This window comes from Chanos chanos, chromosome 7 (genome assembly GCF_902362185.1).
Source record: "Chanos chanos chromosome 7, fChaCha1.1, whole genome shotgun sequence".
Classification (NCBI taxonomy): domain Eukaryota; kingdom Metazoa; phylum Chordata; class Actinopteri; order Gonorynchiformes; family Chanidae; genus Chanos; species Chanos chanos.
The window spans coordinates 9,147,179-9,165,163 of record NC_044501.1 but is presented as its reverse complement, the minus strand read 5'-3'; the positions used below and the strand labels follow the sequence as shown (position 1 = coordinate 9,165,163).

Genomic DNA, 17,985 nt, shown 5'->3' with positions numbered 1-17,985 from the left:
TACTTACTCTGCTTGGGCTCTCGCTTGCTCTCTCTCTTTCTCTCTCTCTCTCTTTCTCTCTCTGCTGGGGTTTGACTAATCTGTGGGTGTCAGAGCCCCCCCCCCCAGTTCTCAGACTGACCTAACCTCCTGCCTGATGTTATTCAACAATGACTCACTCAAAGACCATGCTTCACATTCACTAATGAGCTGTAATCATGGTACGAACGGCTCATTTGAATGGGAAGCTAGTCTTCTGACATGAGTTTTTTCTTTCATCATTCTGTTTGTTTATACATAAATCTGATTCAGCTACCTGAGCAACAAGGACATGTGTATCCTGATCGATAACCTAAGAACTGGCTCAAGAAATTTAACAACAACAACAACAACAAAAAACCCATAAATAAATAAATCACATTTCGTCCCTCTCCGCGACTATCTTGCTCGTTTTACGTTTAAGACTCATATTCCCTCTCTCTCTCTCTCTTCATTTCTTTTTCTTTCATTTTCTGTTTAATTAAATCAAGGCCTAACGGTGAAGAGCATCTCCACAGCCTTTCTGTGTGAGTGAAGCGAGGTCTATCCAGCGAATGAGAAAATGAGAAAAAACATTATTTTTTTTGGGGGGGGGGGGGGCAGTAATTGCTCCTGAGCGTGCTGTACCCTGGAGAAAACAAGCAGTGCTTCGACATTTACACCACACGCGCCCCCTCCTCTCCCTTCAAAACCCCTCCACAAACCCCCCCCCCCCCCCCCCCCCCCTCTCCCTCGGGGGTTTTGTTGGTCGGCATTTATTAAGAGAGGAGAAAAGGAGAAGAGAAATTGAGCTTCTTTATCAGGGCCGCGAGCATGTGGAATTTCTCAGAGATAGAGAGAGAGAGAGAGAGAGAGAGAGAGAGAGAGACGCAGACTTAAAGATCAACTAGAGAACAGCATCTCTTCAGACCCATCTGTTCACAGTCTCACTTCTATTATGGACACAAACCCATCTATCACATCAGCAGCTCCACAAAACAACACCCCCCAAAGATGGATGGATGGAGAGAGACAGAGAGAGAGAGAGAGAGAGAGAGAGAGACAGAGACAGAGCCAGAGAGAGAGAGAGAGAGGGAGTGAGAGAAAGAAAGAAACACACTATTACACACACAACCACATGCACACTCACACAGAAACAAAGACACACACACACACACACACACACCAAACAATATCTATTCTTCAAATGAAAAGACTTATTTCGTAGAATTATTTCAAGGACCCTGTCAGCTTTGTGTGATTGTGTACTAACGTTGCTCATTGCTGACGTTGCATATGAGCGGTACGCTTTGAGGATATATGTATGTATATGTATATGAGAGACATTCCATAGACTCTTTAGTATTACATGCACAGTGGGCAGGGACTGCAGATCCAGTCGGAAGGCAGGAGGGACTGTGCACTCATGACTAATGTGTCGGTTTGCCAATCTGTAAATGCAGGAATCTTCTCTGTGTGTCTTGTCATATACAGATCTAGCATTTGTATTCATGATACTGACCTTTTAGACACATAGTAAATATTCATTGTTCAACAAAACTGAGCACATTAATATCTCGGGTTACTTTAGCTTTACCTCCAGGGGGTTTCACTATAAAACTGAAGAGAAGAGAAGACAGAGAGAGAGAGAGAGAGGGAGTGAGAGAGAGAGATCTACACAGGTGAGTCCGATTATGTACATCAAAACCTCAGCAATCCAAAAGATCCTGGTAACCGCGCTTTGTCCTCTTACCTGCTCCGGTCCCTGAAAACAAATTCGACACAAAGGAGTCCTCACTCCGCTGTCCGTACAACTGTTCAGTGATCTTTCATCGTACTTCTCTTTGGAACAATCCTCCGACGAACTGCAGCAATCCAGAGTCCCAGTCGGTTCGACAGTGGTACTAGCCCAATCTTCGGTTACCCGACCCTCATTGGCGCCGACAGCAGACTCCCCTGTAGGCAGCGTAGTCCAGCCCGATGGTTGGTGATGTCCGTTAGCTAGAGAGTTGTTCCCCGCGGCGCTACTCGTCGCATTGCTCTCTGTGTTTTGGCCACTCATGGGTGTGAGCGCAGGTGGCGGTGCCGAGGGTGGTTGTGGCCTGAGAAGGAAAACCTTCAGGTCACTAAATAAGACGCAGCAGCGGCTTTTCTGCATGCCCTGGCGGCGCAGCATCGGTCTGCGACTCAACAATCCCCAGCACCATACAATGACACCCAAGGCCAACAACATGTGCCCGTTTTGTTAATGATGAGAAAGAGTGTATTTTTTTCCCTTTAAAGAGCTTTGTGAACTTTGAGTCTACTCACATACGGTACCAGGCCTTCAAGGAGCGAAAAATACCTTTAGGATACCGTCTCCTAGAGCGTCCGTCAATGAACAACGTTAGCTGACAAAGAACTTTTTGGTTTGAATTTTTTAATCGAATCGGTCAGTGCGTTATTTGTTTGTTTGTTTTCGACGTGGCTTACGTTCTAAATTCGGGGAGAAAACACATTTCAGCTACTGGAGCTTCCAAAAGTGCTTACAACGCTCCCATTTCCCACATTCAAATGTTACTTCAGTTAGAATACAACCAGACACCTTGTCGTATCACCTGTCTAGTCTATAGTAATTATATGCTGATTTAGGGCAATTTAAACGGACTATTCTCATGACAGAGAGGAAACAAAGCGGTGGTCTAAAAAGCTACAATCCCTTTGTAAAGTGTAGGATACATCATTGATGCTATAGTGATAAATCTCACAAGCAGACGAATTACAAGAGGGAAAATGTCAGGTCCTCCATTCTCCATTTAGGACCAGCCTTTGACACGAAATCGATACCCTACAGCAGCGATGGAAAACGCTATCTATGAACCAGTGCTGAAAAAAGGAAGTGCAAATATAATAGTAAACGCCAAGCGAAAAAAAATGGAACAATACGAGTTTTGCCCAATAGCAGACAAACAAATTTGCTTCGAAAAACCACGCTGGCACTAATAATATGCAATACGTGTTTCGCCAATCGTTAGCTACACGTTTTTAAGCGGATCCTGATATTAGGCAACTATTTGTTCAGTTGTATTCCCGTAAGCTATTCGTTTACAATATCACTTAGTCCACCATTGCTCGCGTCTAGGAAGATATCCAGTGTTTTTGTATTCTTTGTGTCATCCAGGTGTAGCTTTCTGGTCGTTCTCAGATGTCTCCCGTAGCTCTTGTCCCTTTTGCTAAGGTGAGGTGTCAACGGTTTATCTGTAACGGTATCTCTTCAAACGCCGAGCAGTTGTTTCTTCTTCACTCGCACAATTCCCAAAGCGATTTTCATGACTCTGTAGAGTAAACCAAATCATTTCCAGATCAAATCAGACTAGGTAGCATTCCCCTTTTTCGAACTGCACGATCCTATGTTTAACTAAAAAAAAAAAAAAAAATATCCCAAAGCAAAGTGAATCGTTACTCTCGCGGTCTATCAGCACAAACGCCGCGGCCGGGCAGCTTTGTCATATCCCAAGAACGTGGGTTATATATCTTTATCAGCGAAACAAGAGGACCTTGGCTATTACTGCGGTTTCAGCACCATGTTGCCTGGGACAGCTCCCAGGCGCGGGCCCGTCTCTCCGTACTAGTGATGCAAGCAGATGGGGGCGAGCGCACGGGCAGTGAAAGGATTTTTTTTTAAACCACGTTCTTGAATTGGTCATGGCCCCTGGCTACAATCAAATGTTTTACAATAATTAATATATTTTCTATACTGTATTTTTTAAGGTCTTACTTGACCTGATTTTGTGCATGCAGAACAGTTGTGTACTACGACCAATATTAAACAGGAAAAACGTGAAAAACCCTTTTTCTGTAGCTCTGTTACTCCCTGTCAGTTTCAAGTTGAATGGGCAGGCTACAAACGGCGGAGAAGTCTGTAATATGCATCCACACAATCTCTTTGGTTTTCACCGCTCAATAATTTATCATTCTTGCTATGCCATAAGAAGCATTACAGTCCAGGAGAGATTACTATCGCCCCCCCCCCCCCATCACCACCCCACCCCCCAACACCATCGCCATCCACCTCACTGTTGAACCCGCTGAACTCAGGGAGCACATGAATTCATCTAAAAATAGAAAACGGGGAGATTCCTCGCCTCTCTCTGCATGCAGCAGCATAATACTGACCTGGGATCAGCATTAATGTTTGGCTTATAATGGTCAAAACGAGGAAGGAGGTTGTATGAACTGATTATAGATCAAGATATAGGCAAAATTGCTTCCTGAAGCCAATAACGAATAGTGATATCGAAAGAGCTGGCTGCTGGCTGCTGGTGACTGGCTGCTGATCTGGGGTCAGATTTGCTCGCAACAACCAAAACTCAAGGAAAGAGCTTTAGACAACCATTCCTATCCTATGTGCACAGAGACACCGGAGTGAAAATGACTTTGTGTCCATATCTGAAACCAACTGGAACGCACAGGATTTGATCAAACTCGGCATGCTTTGATTTTATGGAGACAATGAGTCTTTGTATGTCACATGTTGTTTTTGTTCCGCTGTTCCCAGCGCTAGGATACAGGTCTGAAGCAACACTGATGAGCTTACATAAGTATAAGGACAAAAGAGTTTGATTGGGGGGGGGGGGGGGGGAGAGTGAATGAATGAAAAGGGAAAGGAATAACAGAGAGTGAGTGGAGACCTTTTCTCCCTCTGAGACACTAACCCTCAAAGACAGTCTGCTCTCCGTCCTGGGTTCGCCCTTTTCTGTCCGCTCCTCTGTGCTTCCACAGAAATGTAGAAGCTGATAGACCTGACCAATCGACACCGAGAGCAAAATGATTTAGATGCAGAGGTTTTGCATTAAAAGAGAGGAAATAAATTATGGAATGTTTAAACGTTTGGCAACTATCCCTTGAGACTGGAAGGGATCTACACACGGTCATTTATCTCAATAGACGAGGCACGGCCCTCGTTGCAAAACAGCCCCCTGGAGCTGGCCAAACCATTACATTCCAGCGACGTTTCTGTGGAAGACTCAACTACAGGCAGGGGCTGTACCAAACTTTATTTAGTGCTCTATTGAGATAATGGGTTTAGCCAACCAAATTCATTTATTAAATGTCAACAGCACAAATTCAGATCTATTGGTGAAAGTTTGTACCCAGCAAGTAATGTTGAAATATCTTTTCTCTTTTGTTGATGTAGTATTCTTTAGTGCTAACAGAATTCATTTTGTGTCTAGACAAAATTTGGTTATTATGTGATTGTGATTTAATGTTGACTCGTTTTTCTCAATGAAGTCCCCCCCCCCCCCCCCTTGTGTCACTGAAAAGAATATTTTGTCTCTGGCTTGTAGGTAATTATCACATTCATTATTCAATGAAATCATTAAATTGTTAACTTACAAAAAAACCCACAACATGACACAATTATAATTTCTCTCTCTCCCGCTCTCAGCTGTAGAGGATCTCACTGTTTCACTGAGATATAGAGTGAGCTCATGTAAATTAATAACTTCCCATATGTTCAAGAACTCTAGGATCTTCTCCTTTACAACACCAAGTCTCTATTCCAGTCCCTGGACATGGAATCAGAGCAGAACAAAGTAGAACCAGTAAAACACACTTTAAAGGGCCAGTCCACCCTCTTCTCTTCTCTTTATGGTTTATACCTTGGTATGTGTTAATCTGTTCAACAGTGTTTCGATCAATCACTTGATTTTTTTCATCAGACACAACCACATTCCAGAACAGCCTAACTGTAATTAACACTACATTGACTTACCTTGCCGTTGTGTGGTGGTTGTATTGACAGTGGATTTTTTCCATGTAAACATTTTTTTTTAATAAAACAGTGGGTCAAAAAAGAAGCAGGAGCTAAGGTTAGGTCTGCTATTTGGTATGTACTGTGGTTGACGCTGTTTTTATTTGCTTTGACAGGAGGCAGGACAAAGTAACGTCTTTTACTATTAATCTTCAAGACGGGATATAAAACTGCAGTATAGCAATAATCCTTTCCCTGTCAGCCCACCAAAGATATTTTCCGATACATTTTCCGAACTTCAAAACGTAAATGACATTAGTCAAGGCTGGTCCACTGAAATAAGTAGTCAGAACAGCCACACCAGCAGATGAAATTAAAAGGATGTAAATAGGTCATATTTATTCCTATTATCCGGGGTAAACATTTGTGTTCCAGGAGTTAGGAACATGGCCATAAATGAACTACTGTTCTTCTCTGGTTGCCTCAAGGATGGAGTCAGAACCATGAGGTCGAACCCAAAGGTACTGAGGATGAGAACAATGGTTCTGATAGACCTGACAGACACCTCCCGGTCTTGCCGTGCTGAACGCCTTAAGATGAGAAATGAGAATTCAGAAAAAATGTAAAGATATTTGAAGTTAATCCTGACTGTTGCTTCATTGTTTACTGTGATTTCCCAGAACCCACCTCTACTTTTAACTGCTGCCATACCTCCCAATAAATGTGGAATTTAAATCCCTGTGGATTTAAATGTCATATTTGCTTAGCAATATGGCATAGGTCTACAGAAGTTAAGATAGTATCTCGGTCTTGTAAGACCCTCTAAAACTGATGGCATCTCAAACCATTGCGCAATAACTAAGCATCCAAACAATTTATTAGTAACACATGGGGTGTTTTCATGTGGTTATTGATTTGTTTGGTGCTCTCTGTTTGAAAGCTCATCATGTGATTGGGAAAATCATGCAATCTTTGACCTTTTCCACACAGAAATCTGCTGACTAATAGTTCTCCTCACTGACTGGTAGAAAAGAGGTTTTGTATTACATTGTCTCATTAAAGACTGAAATCGGATTCTTCTCCCTCAGCTGAACGAGATGAAGATGTCTCTCTCTCTCTCTCTCTCTCTCTCTCTCTCTTTCTTCAGACAGACACTCTGTTATTTCATTTTCTTTTTCTTCTATTTTTTTTTTTTTTTTGTTTGAAGAGTTTGTTGCTGGAAGTAATGTGATGTAGGACTGTTTCCTCGTCCTGCCCTGGCTTTGCTCGTGCACTGAAGCATAGGCATGTGTCTTTGACAAGCTCTTTGGCCCAACCAGGGCCGCGGAGAGAGAGAGAGAGAGAGAGAGAGAGAGAAAGAAGCATTCTACTGGAAAAGTTATTTTAAAAAGGAGGGATTATCCCATTTCTTCCCAGGGACCTGCCACAGATTGACGCACACATGTGCAAGAAACGCTCTCTCTCTCTCCTTGGCCTCTTCTCTCTAACCCCTCCCTCCTTTTCCTCTTGTGTGAATACACACATACATGCACACACACACACACACACACACACACACACACACACACAATCCCTACTCTCTAATGGTCTCGGCTCTTCAGACACAGCTCAGTGAGAACGCTGCAGGGTGGGTTACTCTGCTGATGTTTTGTTGGTTGTGCGAGAACGCTTAAGCTTTGCTCCCTGTGACAGGAGACGGATTTAAAGATCTGAGGAGGTGCTGGTATATCCTGGCTTAACTGACCCGTCCTTGTTTAAGGCCCGGTGGCGGAGTGAGCCGATTTTTTTTTTTTCTTTTTCTTTTCTGAGAAATCACTTGATCTTCACAAGCTAGGCTAAGCTACCGGCCTTAGACCAATGCCTGTAAAGTTCAGTCGCAGGGGGTGTACGCGAGATTTAGGAAGACGTGAGGAGACGATGCACGACCGCTACATACAATGTTCGTGTATGAAAATGATAAAACTCTAAATGTTCTTGATGGCTTACAACCATAGAGATGTTTCATATCATACCAGAGGGCCTTCTGTAGCACGTTTTCTGTTACATAAAATCAAAACTCAGACGTGATATACATATATATATATATATATATATTTTTTTTTTATGCATTAGAAATACCCCAGAAAATAGAAAACAGAACACAATTTCTGTGTTTAAAACAGAAAACAAAAGTTTAAAGAACATATTTACATGTTTGTTTGGTTTTTTGTTTGGTTCTTTTTGAATAACTCTTTCTGTGGTTCTTTGATGCACTCCAGTGAACGTGATATAGCAGCCGTGATGTTTGGCGTCTTTGACTGGAAGCATTACTGTGCAGAATATAAGAGGACGAAGTTTGGCTTGTTAACGTTTTGGCAACGTTAACGTTAGCATCTCGGGACTCCATTACAGTCAGATGTCAAAACAAACCCAACGCGTCAAACCCGCCATCACCGGCAGAGATGTCGTAAGGGAAGAATGAGACACTGCAGACCAACAACAACAACAACAACAAAAACAGTCCTTGGTTTAATGTGCAGAAGGCAAAGAGAATGAATTCTGTAGACTTGACATGACCCATGGATCTATAAATAGAAGAATGAACAGGCTAATCAGTCAAAGTGTGGGTTCTCTCTCCGTGGGAGACTCTGAAGGTCATTTTTCCACTCAGAGTCAAATGAAGATCAGAGAGTCCTCACTGCCTGCCAAGAGTTCTTCCCCAAATATTTCAACTTCGGTTGCCAGTCCAAATGACATAGATTCAGATTAAGCAAAGCAGACTGCCCACACAGAGGTAAAAAAAAAAAAAAAAGTTTAATTGTTTCTTTAATCTCTAATTTCTTTTATACTCACACATATGGATACATATCTAACTAATATATATACGCATACACACACACACACACACACACACACATATATATACATATATACATATACATATACATATACATACTTATATTCCTGTGAATAAAGCAAATATATATTTCTGAGGAATTCACTGGATATATATTTTTTTTATATATCTTTCACATGTATTTTCACAAACCTGATAATAGAGGTGCTTCCTTTTTAAACGTGAAAAGTGTCTGCTTACTGCTCAGCAATTCAGTTTAACCATGACAGTAGCCAATTTTGCACATCTGGGAGGGTGGAAATAACAGAATATGGATGCATCTGCTTAGGGAACATATATATGTGTGTGTGTGTGTGTGTGTGTGTGTGTGTGTGTGGAAATGTCACACCATTTCAAATGAATATCACAAACACACACTCACTCACACACACACACTCACACACACACGCACACACACACACACACACACACACACACACACACACACACACACAGTCTCCTCTTCAAGGTTCTAGAGTGTGCCAATTAGCAGTGGCAGCGTTACTTGTCCTGTGTGAAATTCTACCCCTGCAGTCACTCCTTAATTAGTACTCTAGTGGTGAAGCACTCTGAATGATATATCCACTGTTCTTCACCGGTGGATGAAATGTATTTTTAAAATTTCCATGCATACCCCCCCCCCCTCGATCCTTCGACCAACAGTTATTTATGCGGCGGGACTAATTTTGAAAGAAGGCATCTCTTTTCCTCCTCTGACGCTTCGTAAAGACTGGAGTGCAGAACTTTAAATAACAGACGCTGTCGCCCTCATTACGAATACAGCGGGAAGCCTGTCAGGATGTCACTAAACGGCTGCATAAGCAGTTTTGTGCACCTCACCTCCCTTCCCTTCGGTAAATAAGACTAGAGGTTGATGTGCTATATTCTGTGCATTGCCACATTCCTTCAATATGATTTGTGCCTGTGTTTCCCTCTTCCTGTCAAGCCTCTCTCACAGAGTCACTGCTTAAACAGGCCTCTTGACTCCTGTATTTGATCCATCCTTGTGTTCTCAGGTCTCTCCCTCCAATTATCTATATTTATCAGCTCGTTCTTTGATCCGTCTGTCTGATTTTTTTTTTTATTTTGTTCCCTCCTGCTCCCCGAAGCGACAGAGAATCATCTATTTGCCATGAGTCTCTCTCTCTCTCTCTCTCTCTCTCATTGGTCATGAAGGGCTCTTGCTGTGGGAGTCTGTTCACTCAGGTGTCAGACACTGAGGGTAAAACCAGACTCTCAACTCTTAATCATTTATTATGCATTTCAACTCACCCGGGTCTGTGATAACTCTAACCTTGTATTCCAGGCATGTCTTCATTAACACCCCTTCTCTCGCTCTGTCTCATACACAGGCACACACGTGTGTATGTGTATGTGTGTGCGCGTGTGTATGTGTGTGTGTGTGTGTTTCCTCCTTTCTTTCTGATGTCTACTTCACTCTGTTTCTCTCCCTCACTCTAGCACATTTTTTCCCTCTCTGTCACTTTGAGTGTTTCCAGCTTTTACCTCTTAGTGTGTGAGTGTGTGTGTGTGTGTGTGCGTGCTCTAGCCCATGACTCACACATTGATTTACTGTTGCACCAGCTCTAGCCTGTAATAATAGCTGAGCCCAGAGCGAGGTCATCTCTGCCGAACGTGTGTCTGTTGTGAAATATGTACTCACTGTCCTGGGGACACCTCCTGAATACTTATGCTCACACGTCACAAACCTGAATACATCAAAACATGTCACAAAATCTTGTTGTCCACGTGCGACGCTATTATCTTTTCAGATGCGGTTAAGTGAACATGTTTTCGCAAGTAGTCTTGATGCATTATAAGGTACAGAACAAGAGTTCTTCTCCGGGAACAATACAATGTTTTTTTCCCTCTTTACCCCTTTAATTGCCCACGTATTAAACATTTTAAACACCTCGAGTCCTTCTGATAACCGGGGCTTAGGGGCCAACAAATACGCGGCACCTAGTTTTAACTACGTGTAAAAACACGGCATGGTTTTCTTCATCGTACAGAAAAACTTAGGTGAAAAAGTGGAAAAGCAGCAATCGCATCCGTGTTTGTCATATAAATACACAAGACTAATCTGTTTTGAATATATTCACTGGACAGTCGATAAAATCGTACGTCTATTTCTCGCAAACATACACTCCCACTCGCGCTCTGTTCCCATGACAACTCCATACCGACGAATTCCAAAAACTAATATCTTGAACTCGGTAGACATGTTCATTTGTCCGAGTAACGCAGATTAAACGACTCAAAGATACTGAAAAGGTGAGTCTGACAATAAAAAAAAATCACCGAAATGATTGATAATTCCTTTAAATTCTTAGCATTCAGCGATTGATTTGGCCAACGTGCTAACGTCACTGGTGATAAGCGTACGGTCGGTCTATAGGCCTATTTGGGGGCTTAATTTTTTTGGCCGATTCACTTAAGTAAACGATCGACAAATGAACTAGAGCTAGTTATTATTATTGGTAGTATTTCAACGGAAATGGTTAGACCACATCCCAAGTAAATTAATACAACACATTTCACTTTAAACAGATTGAGAGGAAAGCGGTTGAAATCAACCATGTAGCAGCTAAACTCAGCACTGAGTTTAGCAGACTTAAGGTGAGTATGGAAAACCATCAGCGAATCATAGCTAAATTGTGTTAAGAATGTCTGAAATTTAGTGTAATGTTAGACTAATCCTTATAACTTTTGACCAAACTAAGCAAGAGCTCTGTACACCTGTTATAAGCCTTATTTGCCTAGAAATTGTTCATTTAACCCATTTACAATATCTGCTTAATTTCATGCATTGACAACCCTGACCTGCCTTTGAGTAGGCTGACCACAGACCTACCTGCCGCCCTTAACAGAGCTTCCCACTCAAGGTGAGTCACTGACCAGATGGCCATGGTTGCATCCCAAGAGCTACCGTACCTGTATGACAGGCTTTTTTACAAGCTGTCATACGAAGGTTTGCGCGACATGTGGAACATCGGCAGTTTCTTGGTGGTCTTCCTCTTCTGCACCATTACAATCACAGCCACCCTGGCCGTCGTCTTCAGCTGGTGCTGCGGCTGGTGTTTCACTGTACCGTCCAACAAAGTGAGCATCGAACAGTCAATGTCGAGTCAGCTGATGTCCTCGCGCCACTCCGTGAAGATGCACGCGCTGTCGAAGGACGTGGAGACGCGCGGGTCGCAAGCCGAACCCCGCCTCGCGCCGGAGCAAAAGACGGAGAGGAGAAGACCTCGAAAATTCAGATCCAGGGTGCTCAAAATCAAGCGCAAAAGCAAACCTCTAACCAGAAAGACGACCAATGACTTGTCAAAGTAAACGGTTTACTCAACACACGGGCTTAACGCACAAATAGACTCAACGTCTGTGTGTCAAAGGTGGATTAGACATTCGATCTCGAAATGTCATTTGGGTATTTTATGCAGTTGACAGCGGCCTACACTTAATCTTCCCGAAGGTGTTCCTCAGAGTACCTCTGAGACGACTCCCAGCTGTCATTAAAGTTGATGAACATATTAAGTGGCTGTCTCATTTGTCCCTCCCTCCCTCCCTCCCTCCCCGCGTTAATTTTATTGAGCGTGCCAGAGATGGAGATCTCAAAGAGAGTTCTTAGAAGAAACACCATGCTGCTTTTGGCTGCCTCCTCCATCTTCTTTTTCAATACCTCCATCTGTCGTGCGAAACACATCCATCCTCTCTTATCCAGGCACTGCTGTGCCTAATTTTGTCAGCAAACTGACGACTGACCGCGTGTTACTTTACTCGATAAACTTGACAAGCCCGTGAATGGAATTCTCGCAATTGTAATTGCCACCACAGACCGCAGATAACGATCACAATCCCAGCACGGTGCTTCCTTTGTAAACAGAGTGTTGAACGTTAACATTTTAACATTTATGGTTTTGTTTTGTTTTTCTGAAGTCAATGCATGCAGTGACACAGAGAAGAATAAAAAAAACCTACTGAGGCACACAGACATGGAAAAATGGTCTTTTCCAAAACATTTAGGAGACAGGGGTGACATTTAGCCTCTTGTTCCACCATGAGAGATATGTTGTTCATAAGGCCTGTTCCCAGGAAAAGATGGCAAACTGTATTCTACTCTGTGTGTGTGTGTGTGTGGACCACTTATGTAATCTAATGGCATAATTATCATCCTGTTTCATATAACAATTAAGTAATAATTGCTTCGTGCTGGGGGAAAATGTGGCATACAATGAAGGAAGCACTTTTGACAGCAGATCTGCAATTATCTAATCAAAGATTTCCTGTTGTCTGTGTGGATCATTATCAGACGTTAGTCAGACTTAAGGAGATTAATGCTGATTAAGTAGCGTAGTCCTTTTTTTTTTTTTTTACATAAACTTTCTCTGCTCTTCAGCTCTACATGTCCAGGCACTGCCTCGACTATTATAACATTAAAAGAAATGCTAGCAGTTTGTCTCAAGACATGCCGTTTAAATATGAAGACAAGAACACTGGAGTCTTTCTTGGGAATTGTGCGTCAGAGCAATAAACATTAGAGCAGAAGTTCACTGAGCCTGTTTACAGAATAGTCTAGTTAGACAGTGCACACGCTTTGATAATAATGATTTATACCATGTTATACCCACCTGGTTCACAGTTGTTCTCACACTAAAACAGCTAAAGGCTGACACCACGTGTTGTCAAAGGCTCGTAAGCAGAACTCAGTAATGCTACAGGGAGGCAGCAAACAGAGAAAATAATCAAGACACCGTCGGTGAACCACATTTCAATGTGGAAATGTAATTTTCTTTCTTTCTCTCTTTCTTTCTTTTCTTTTTTTAAATTTTATTATCCTTTGCATTACCGGTTTCAAACATCTTTTGTATCTACACAGTTTTCGCTATTTATGTTAAATCAGTTTATTCCAAGCCACAGCATATAAATAACAAATTTATACATTGTTAATCTAAATGGAAAATGCTTTTGAAAACAAATAAGACGTTGCTACGCAGTCATCTAAATGCAAAATTCTTTTGTTCTGTAAGCTTTCAGACTTTGAACTGTGATTCCTCTCTCTTATGTAGTGAAAATGATATGCAACATGGCTTAAAATGTACCGTAGCGTTTTACCAGATGGGAAAATCTTCCTACAGGAGGCCGGATTATATTTTTCTATTTCATTGCGGTTATCAGTCTGGACATAGTTTAGAGAACGTTTACCAAAAGCAGAGTATATTGTGTTTGTAGAAAACATCAGGTGGGTTTCCTCAGCTTAAACTGTATCACTGGGCGCACAAGAAGTTTAAAGCTGTCCTCTAGTGGTACCAAAAACAAGTGCACTTTAATCTCGTGTCGCAACATTTGTTCACTCTGAAATGGGGAATATTGAAACATAGTTTTTTTTGTTGTTTCTTTTTTTACACTGCCTTCAACTACTTTGATGGTGTATGACACATATTTTGCAAACTGGAGGTAAGATATGACCACCCACTCACCTGCCTTCCCACTCACTCACCCACTCAGTCACACACAAACTCAGTCACTCACTCATTCACTCACTCACTAAACTGCTTATCCTAATTAGAGGACTGGACCCTATCCCAGCATTCACTGGGCAAAAGGCGGGGAAACATCCTGGACAGGTGGCCAGTCCATCACAGGGTGGCAGATACTCTGTTGTGACCATATTGTGCAATCATTTTGACTTTTGTCATAAAAGAGGGCGTGATTTAACTCCTCAAAATTCTGAAACAATATTACTCTTCCGGTTTTGGGCCAGAAGACTGTTGAGCTGTCGCAGAATGAAGCCAAGAGCTGTCGGCAGGCTTTCAACATTGATCTTAGTTAATGTGAGACGGGGAAAACCTTTGTCCTGCTACTGTGTAGGGGCAGGGTTCCCCTAAATCCAGTTGTGGAGAAGCCAAAGTCCTGCTGATCTTCATATCAAGCACCCACTGAGGTATCTAATTAGCTTCAAAGCGTGCACACCTGTTCTCCAGGTTTTAAAAAATGATCCTCAAATTAAGATGTGACAACAAAAAGTAGCAGGAACTTGGCCCCCCCCCCCCCCCCCCACAGGACTGGATTTGGACACTTGCACCGCAGGGGGGGTTTTCTCCAAACACACATACACAATATAACCAACATTCCCAACAGGATTTAGAGGAGCAGATGACAGGCTTCGGGAAGCTTTGAGATGTGTTTACGTGTCCTCGCACAGGGATCCTGGGCTCAGACAGATTATCACACAATCTGTAGGCCCTTGCCGTTAGAGGACGGACGGATTTCTGTAGGAAGACCTCTCGTTTCAACAGTAGTTTCATAAATCGCCTCAGCTCAACCTCTCAGTTCAACCTCTGACAGACCTCCATGAGGAACAGAAAAACTGCTCCCTTGTCACCTGCTTGCTACTGAAACTCCACTATGTTGTACTTATACTGGTTATACTTGATGGACAAGGTCATGTTACTGCCATTGACACAAGTCATTATGGTGAAAGTGGACCTGGGACTTGTAGTTCAGCACTGATCGGTGCTCCCTGTCCTTAAGATCTTGATCTTTCTTATTTGACTGGATAGAGGAAACCATGATGAATTCTCTATAAGGTACTCATGTGATGTTTGTTCATGCTTAAGAAATTCTGTCTAATTAGACTTTGGGTGATGTTATCAGAAAAGAACATGAGGAGTGGCGGCATGTAACAGTACTGAGACAGGTCTCCATCATCTTAACAGTTCCTAATGTATCTCCACTTAGGTTTGCACGATACAAAGAAACAGATGCGTTCACGAAACGCTTTCCAACAGTCGAACGCATTTCGGTGAGCCTTTCCGTCACTGCATAAAAAAGAACCGTATGTGTGCCGACAAAATGAGAGCACAATTCTCACATCCATAGACTGTCGAAATGACGTTTCCCTACTGTGTGGCTTTCATTTCAGAGACTGGATGACAAATTTCCAGCCAAAACACCCTTTCTCATTTCTCAAACACGTTTTCCACCTCCTCCTGATTGCTTGCAGCATGGATGGACAGCACTATCTTTTACAAATACTCCTGGGTGTTTGTCAGAGAGCTGACTGGGACACCTTTCCCTTTTTTATTTTCTGTTTTTCACCACGGATGCGTGGATAGATTGCATCAATTTTTCCAGGATTCTGAACGCAAAATGAAGCCCCCTATATCTTCCCGGATAACTAAAGCATTGACACCCAGTCAAACAACCAGTGGTCTCCTTTCTCTTCACTAAATGAAAGCGAGACCCCTTTCATATTCTCCTTAGGGGTTTTTTTTTTTTTTCGGCCCCTTTGGCGTGACCGTTAATCTGTCTTTTGGGCAGGGCTGTTTGGACGGGGCGGGTGACCGCGTAGATAACTCAGCCTTGGCATCTGAGGTCAGATCAATCTCTCAGCGTCACGCTTTATCGCGTCCATCTGTGACTGTGTGCTTACAGGAGGGCTGGAAGGAGAGAGACTCATGCATTGGGGTTTGTGCATTAGGCCGACATTAATTCACTAACTCTTCTTCCATCCTTAAGCGTCAATTTCAATCCAGAGGAATTAAGACTTTCTTGTGCTTTCCCCAACCCGGGAGATCCTGTCCAAACTGACATCACGTAAAAAGGCTGTTTGTCATGGGTTTAATCGCACTGATCTAAAAAGTTTGATGAGTTCATCCACGTAACATAGGGTGGCAAAGACAAGAGAACGTCCAGGTATGTGAAAGCTAGACTTTCTGTCAGAATCCAGAGTTTGTAATAACAGAGAGGAAACAGGGTTGAAGGTAAGATTGGGGGGGGGGGGTTAAACTCCTAAATTGTTCATACACTCTTTTAAAACATTTTATGGATTCTAATGGTTGCATGTCTTGTTCCAAGCATCACAAAGCCATGAATCTCCAGTGTTACCCTGCTCAGGTTCACCTCTGGCTTCTATGAACTTCAGGAGGACATATCTGTTCTTGTAGGTGAGTTACTCCATATTGATTATTTTGGGGCAGCAAGAGACTACAGAGTTGAAATATGAAAAAAAAAGCCACCATAAACTCCTTTTTACAGCTGCACATAACTGGGGAGAGAGACATTTTTGCTTAAAGGATTACCATAATTCCACAGTACTTTCAGACAATCAAGTGACAAACATGACCCAGTGTAGAAACAGTCATTGGGTTTTGTTTGTTTGAATGAAGGAGTAAAAGAAAACATCACTTTAGAAAGCGAAAAAAAGCAGAGTTTAAAGTTTAATAAAAACAGAAAGAACAACATACTAACTGTTTGCAGCAAATTCTGCTGTGTGATGTTAAGTTCATAGTTCGGTTTTGACAGGTAATTGATTGCGACGGTTGTTAAAAACATAAAAACAAAACAAAATGAAAAAGTACAGTCTAAAATCAAAATTTAAAAAAAAAAAAAAAAAAAAAAAAGTCCATTTCCCTTTGAAGTCTAATCGAATACCAACATTGGCCACTCTTATATTTTCAAAAAGGTTAAATAGCACATTTCAAGTATTCGAGGGAAAAGAAAAAAAAAAAAAAAAAAGGACAATCATTTAACGGAAAAATCTCTGCCGTAATAAAATAACAACACATCAAAGCTACACCACTTCATAAAAACCTGCTTCAGTTACACATAAAGTAAGTCCGCCTTGAGTTCAAAGCAGCTCAGTGCAACAGCTATCTCCCTTACAAACAGAAAAAAAACCCCATAATAAATAAAAACTGGTACACATAACCATTTATTGCCAGATCAAATTCATCATCTGGGGTTTTTTTTTTTTTATATCCATCAGAAAACAATAAACTATTCCTCACAGCCAAGTAGACAAACTAGACTACTACAGTGTTGTAGTGACGGACTTGTGTTTTTCCTTCACTGTTGTCTGAGGAAAAACAACCTTAACATCAAAAAAACAGTCTGTGAAGTCACCATGGCCACACAGTCTTATAGATAACCCCATTAAACATTACAGACACGTTTCCAATGAGAAGTAGGTTCTGATGTATATACACAATGCTTTACAGGTTTGACACAACTGATCCAGAGACAGCTCATGTCTATTTTTTTTGTTTTTCTTTTTCAAAACGTTTTTCACAGTACTGCAGTCTGAATGCCTGTTCCAACTGACTTAAGTTCTGGTTCCACAACAGTGCACTAAATTTGGCCATAAAACGGTGGTTGTTTTTTACCTCCTTAAAGACAACCTAGGCAGACACTTCAACGTTTTTGGGCAAATCAGTTGAAACTGAAACCCTGCACAGTATTTTGTAGTTAATAACGAAGGGGAAAAAAAACAAAACAAAACAAACAAACAAAAAAAAAAAACTCAATGGGCAAGATGCATCGTTAATTCATAAAAAATAAAATGTATTAATGCGTGTCACATTGCTAGCGTACAGTGCAT

The 17,985-nt window shown here is 41.9% G+C and overlaps 1 protein-coding gene across 1 annotated transcript in view; it reads right to left on the bottom strand.

Moving 5' to 3' along the window:
- Positions 1-2,230, bottom strand: part of marchf4a (membrane-associated ring finger (C3HC4) 4a) — a 13,703-nt gene extending 11,473 nt beyond the window's left edge. Inside the window, exon 1 of the mRNA XM_030780774.1 lies at positions 1,751-2,230. Within this exon, the coding sequence (XP_030636634.1) occupies positions 1,751-2,230 (480 nt within the window). The remainder of the gene's footprint in view (positions 1-1,750) is intronic.
- Between the last annotated feature and the right edge of the window lie 15,755 nt (positions 2,231-17,985).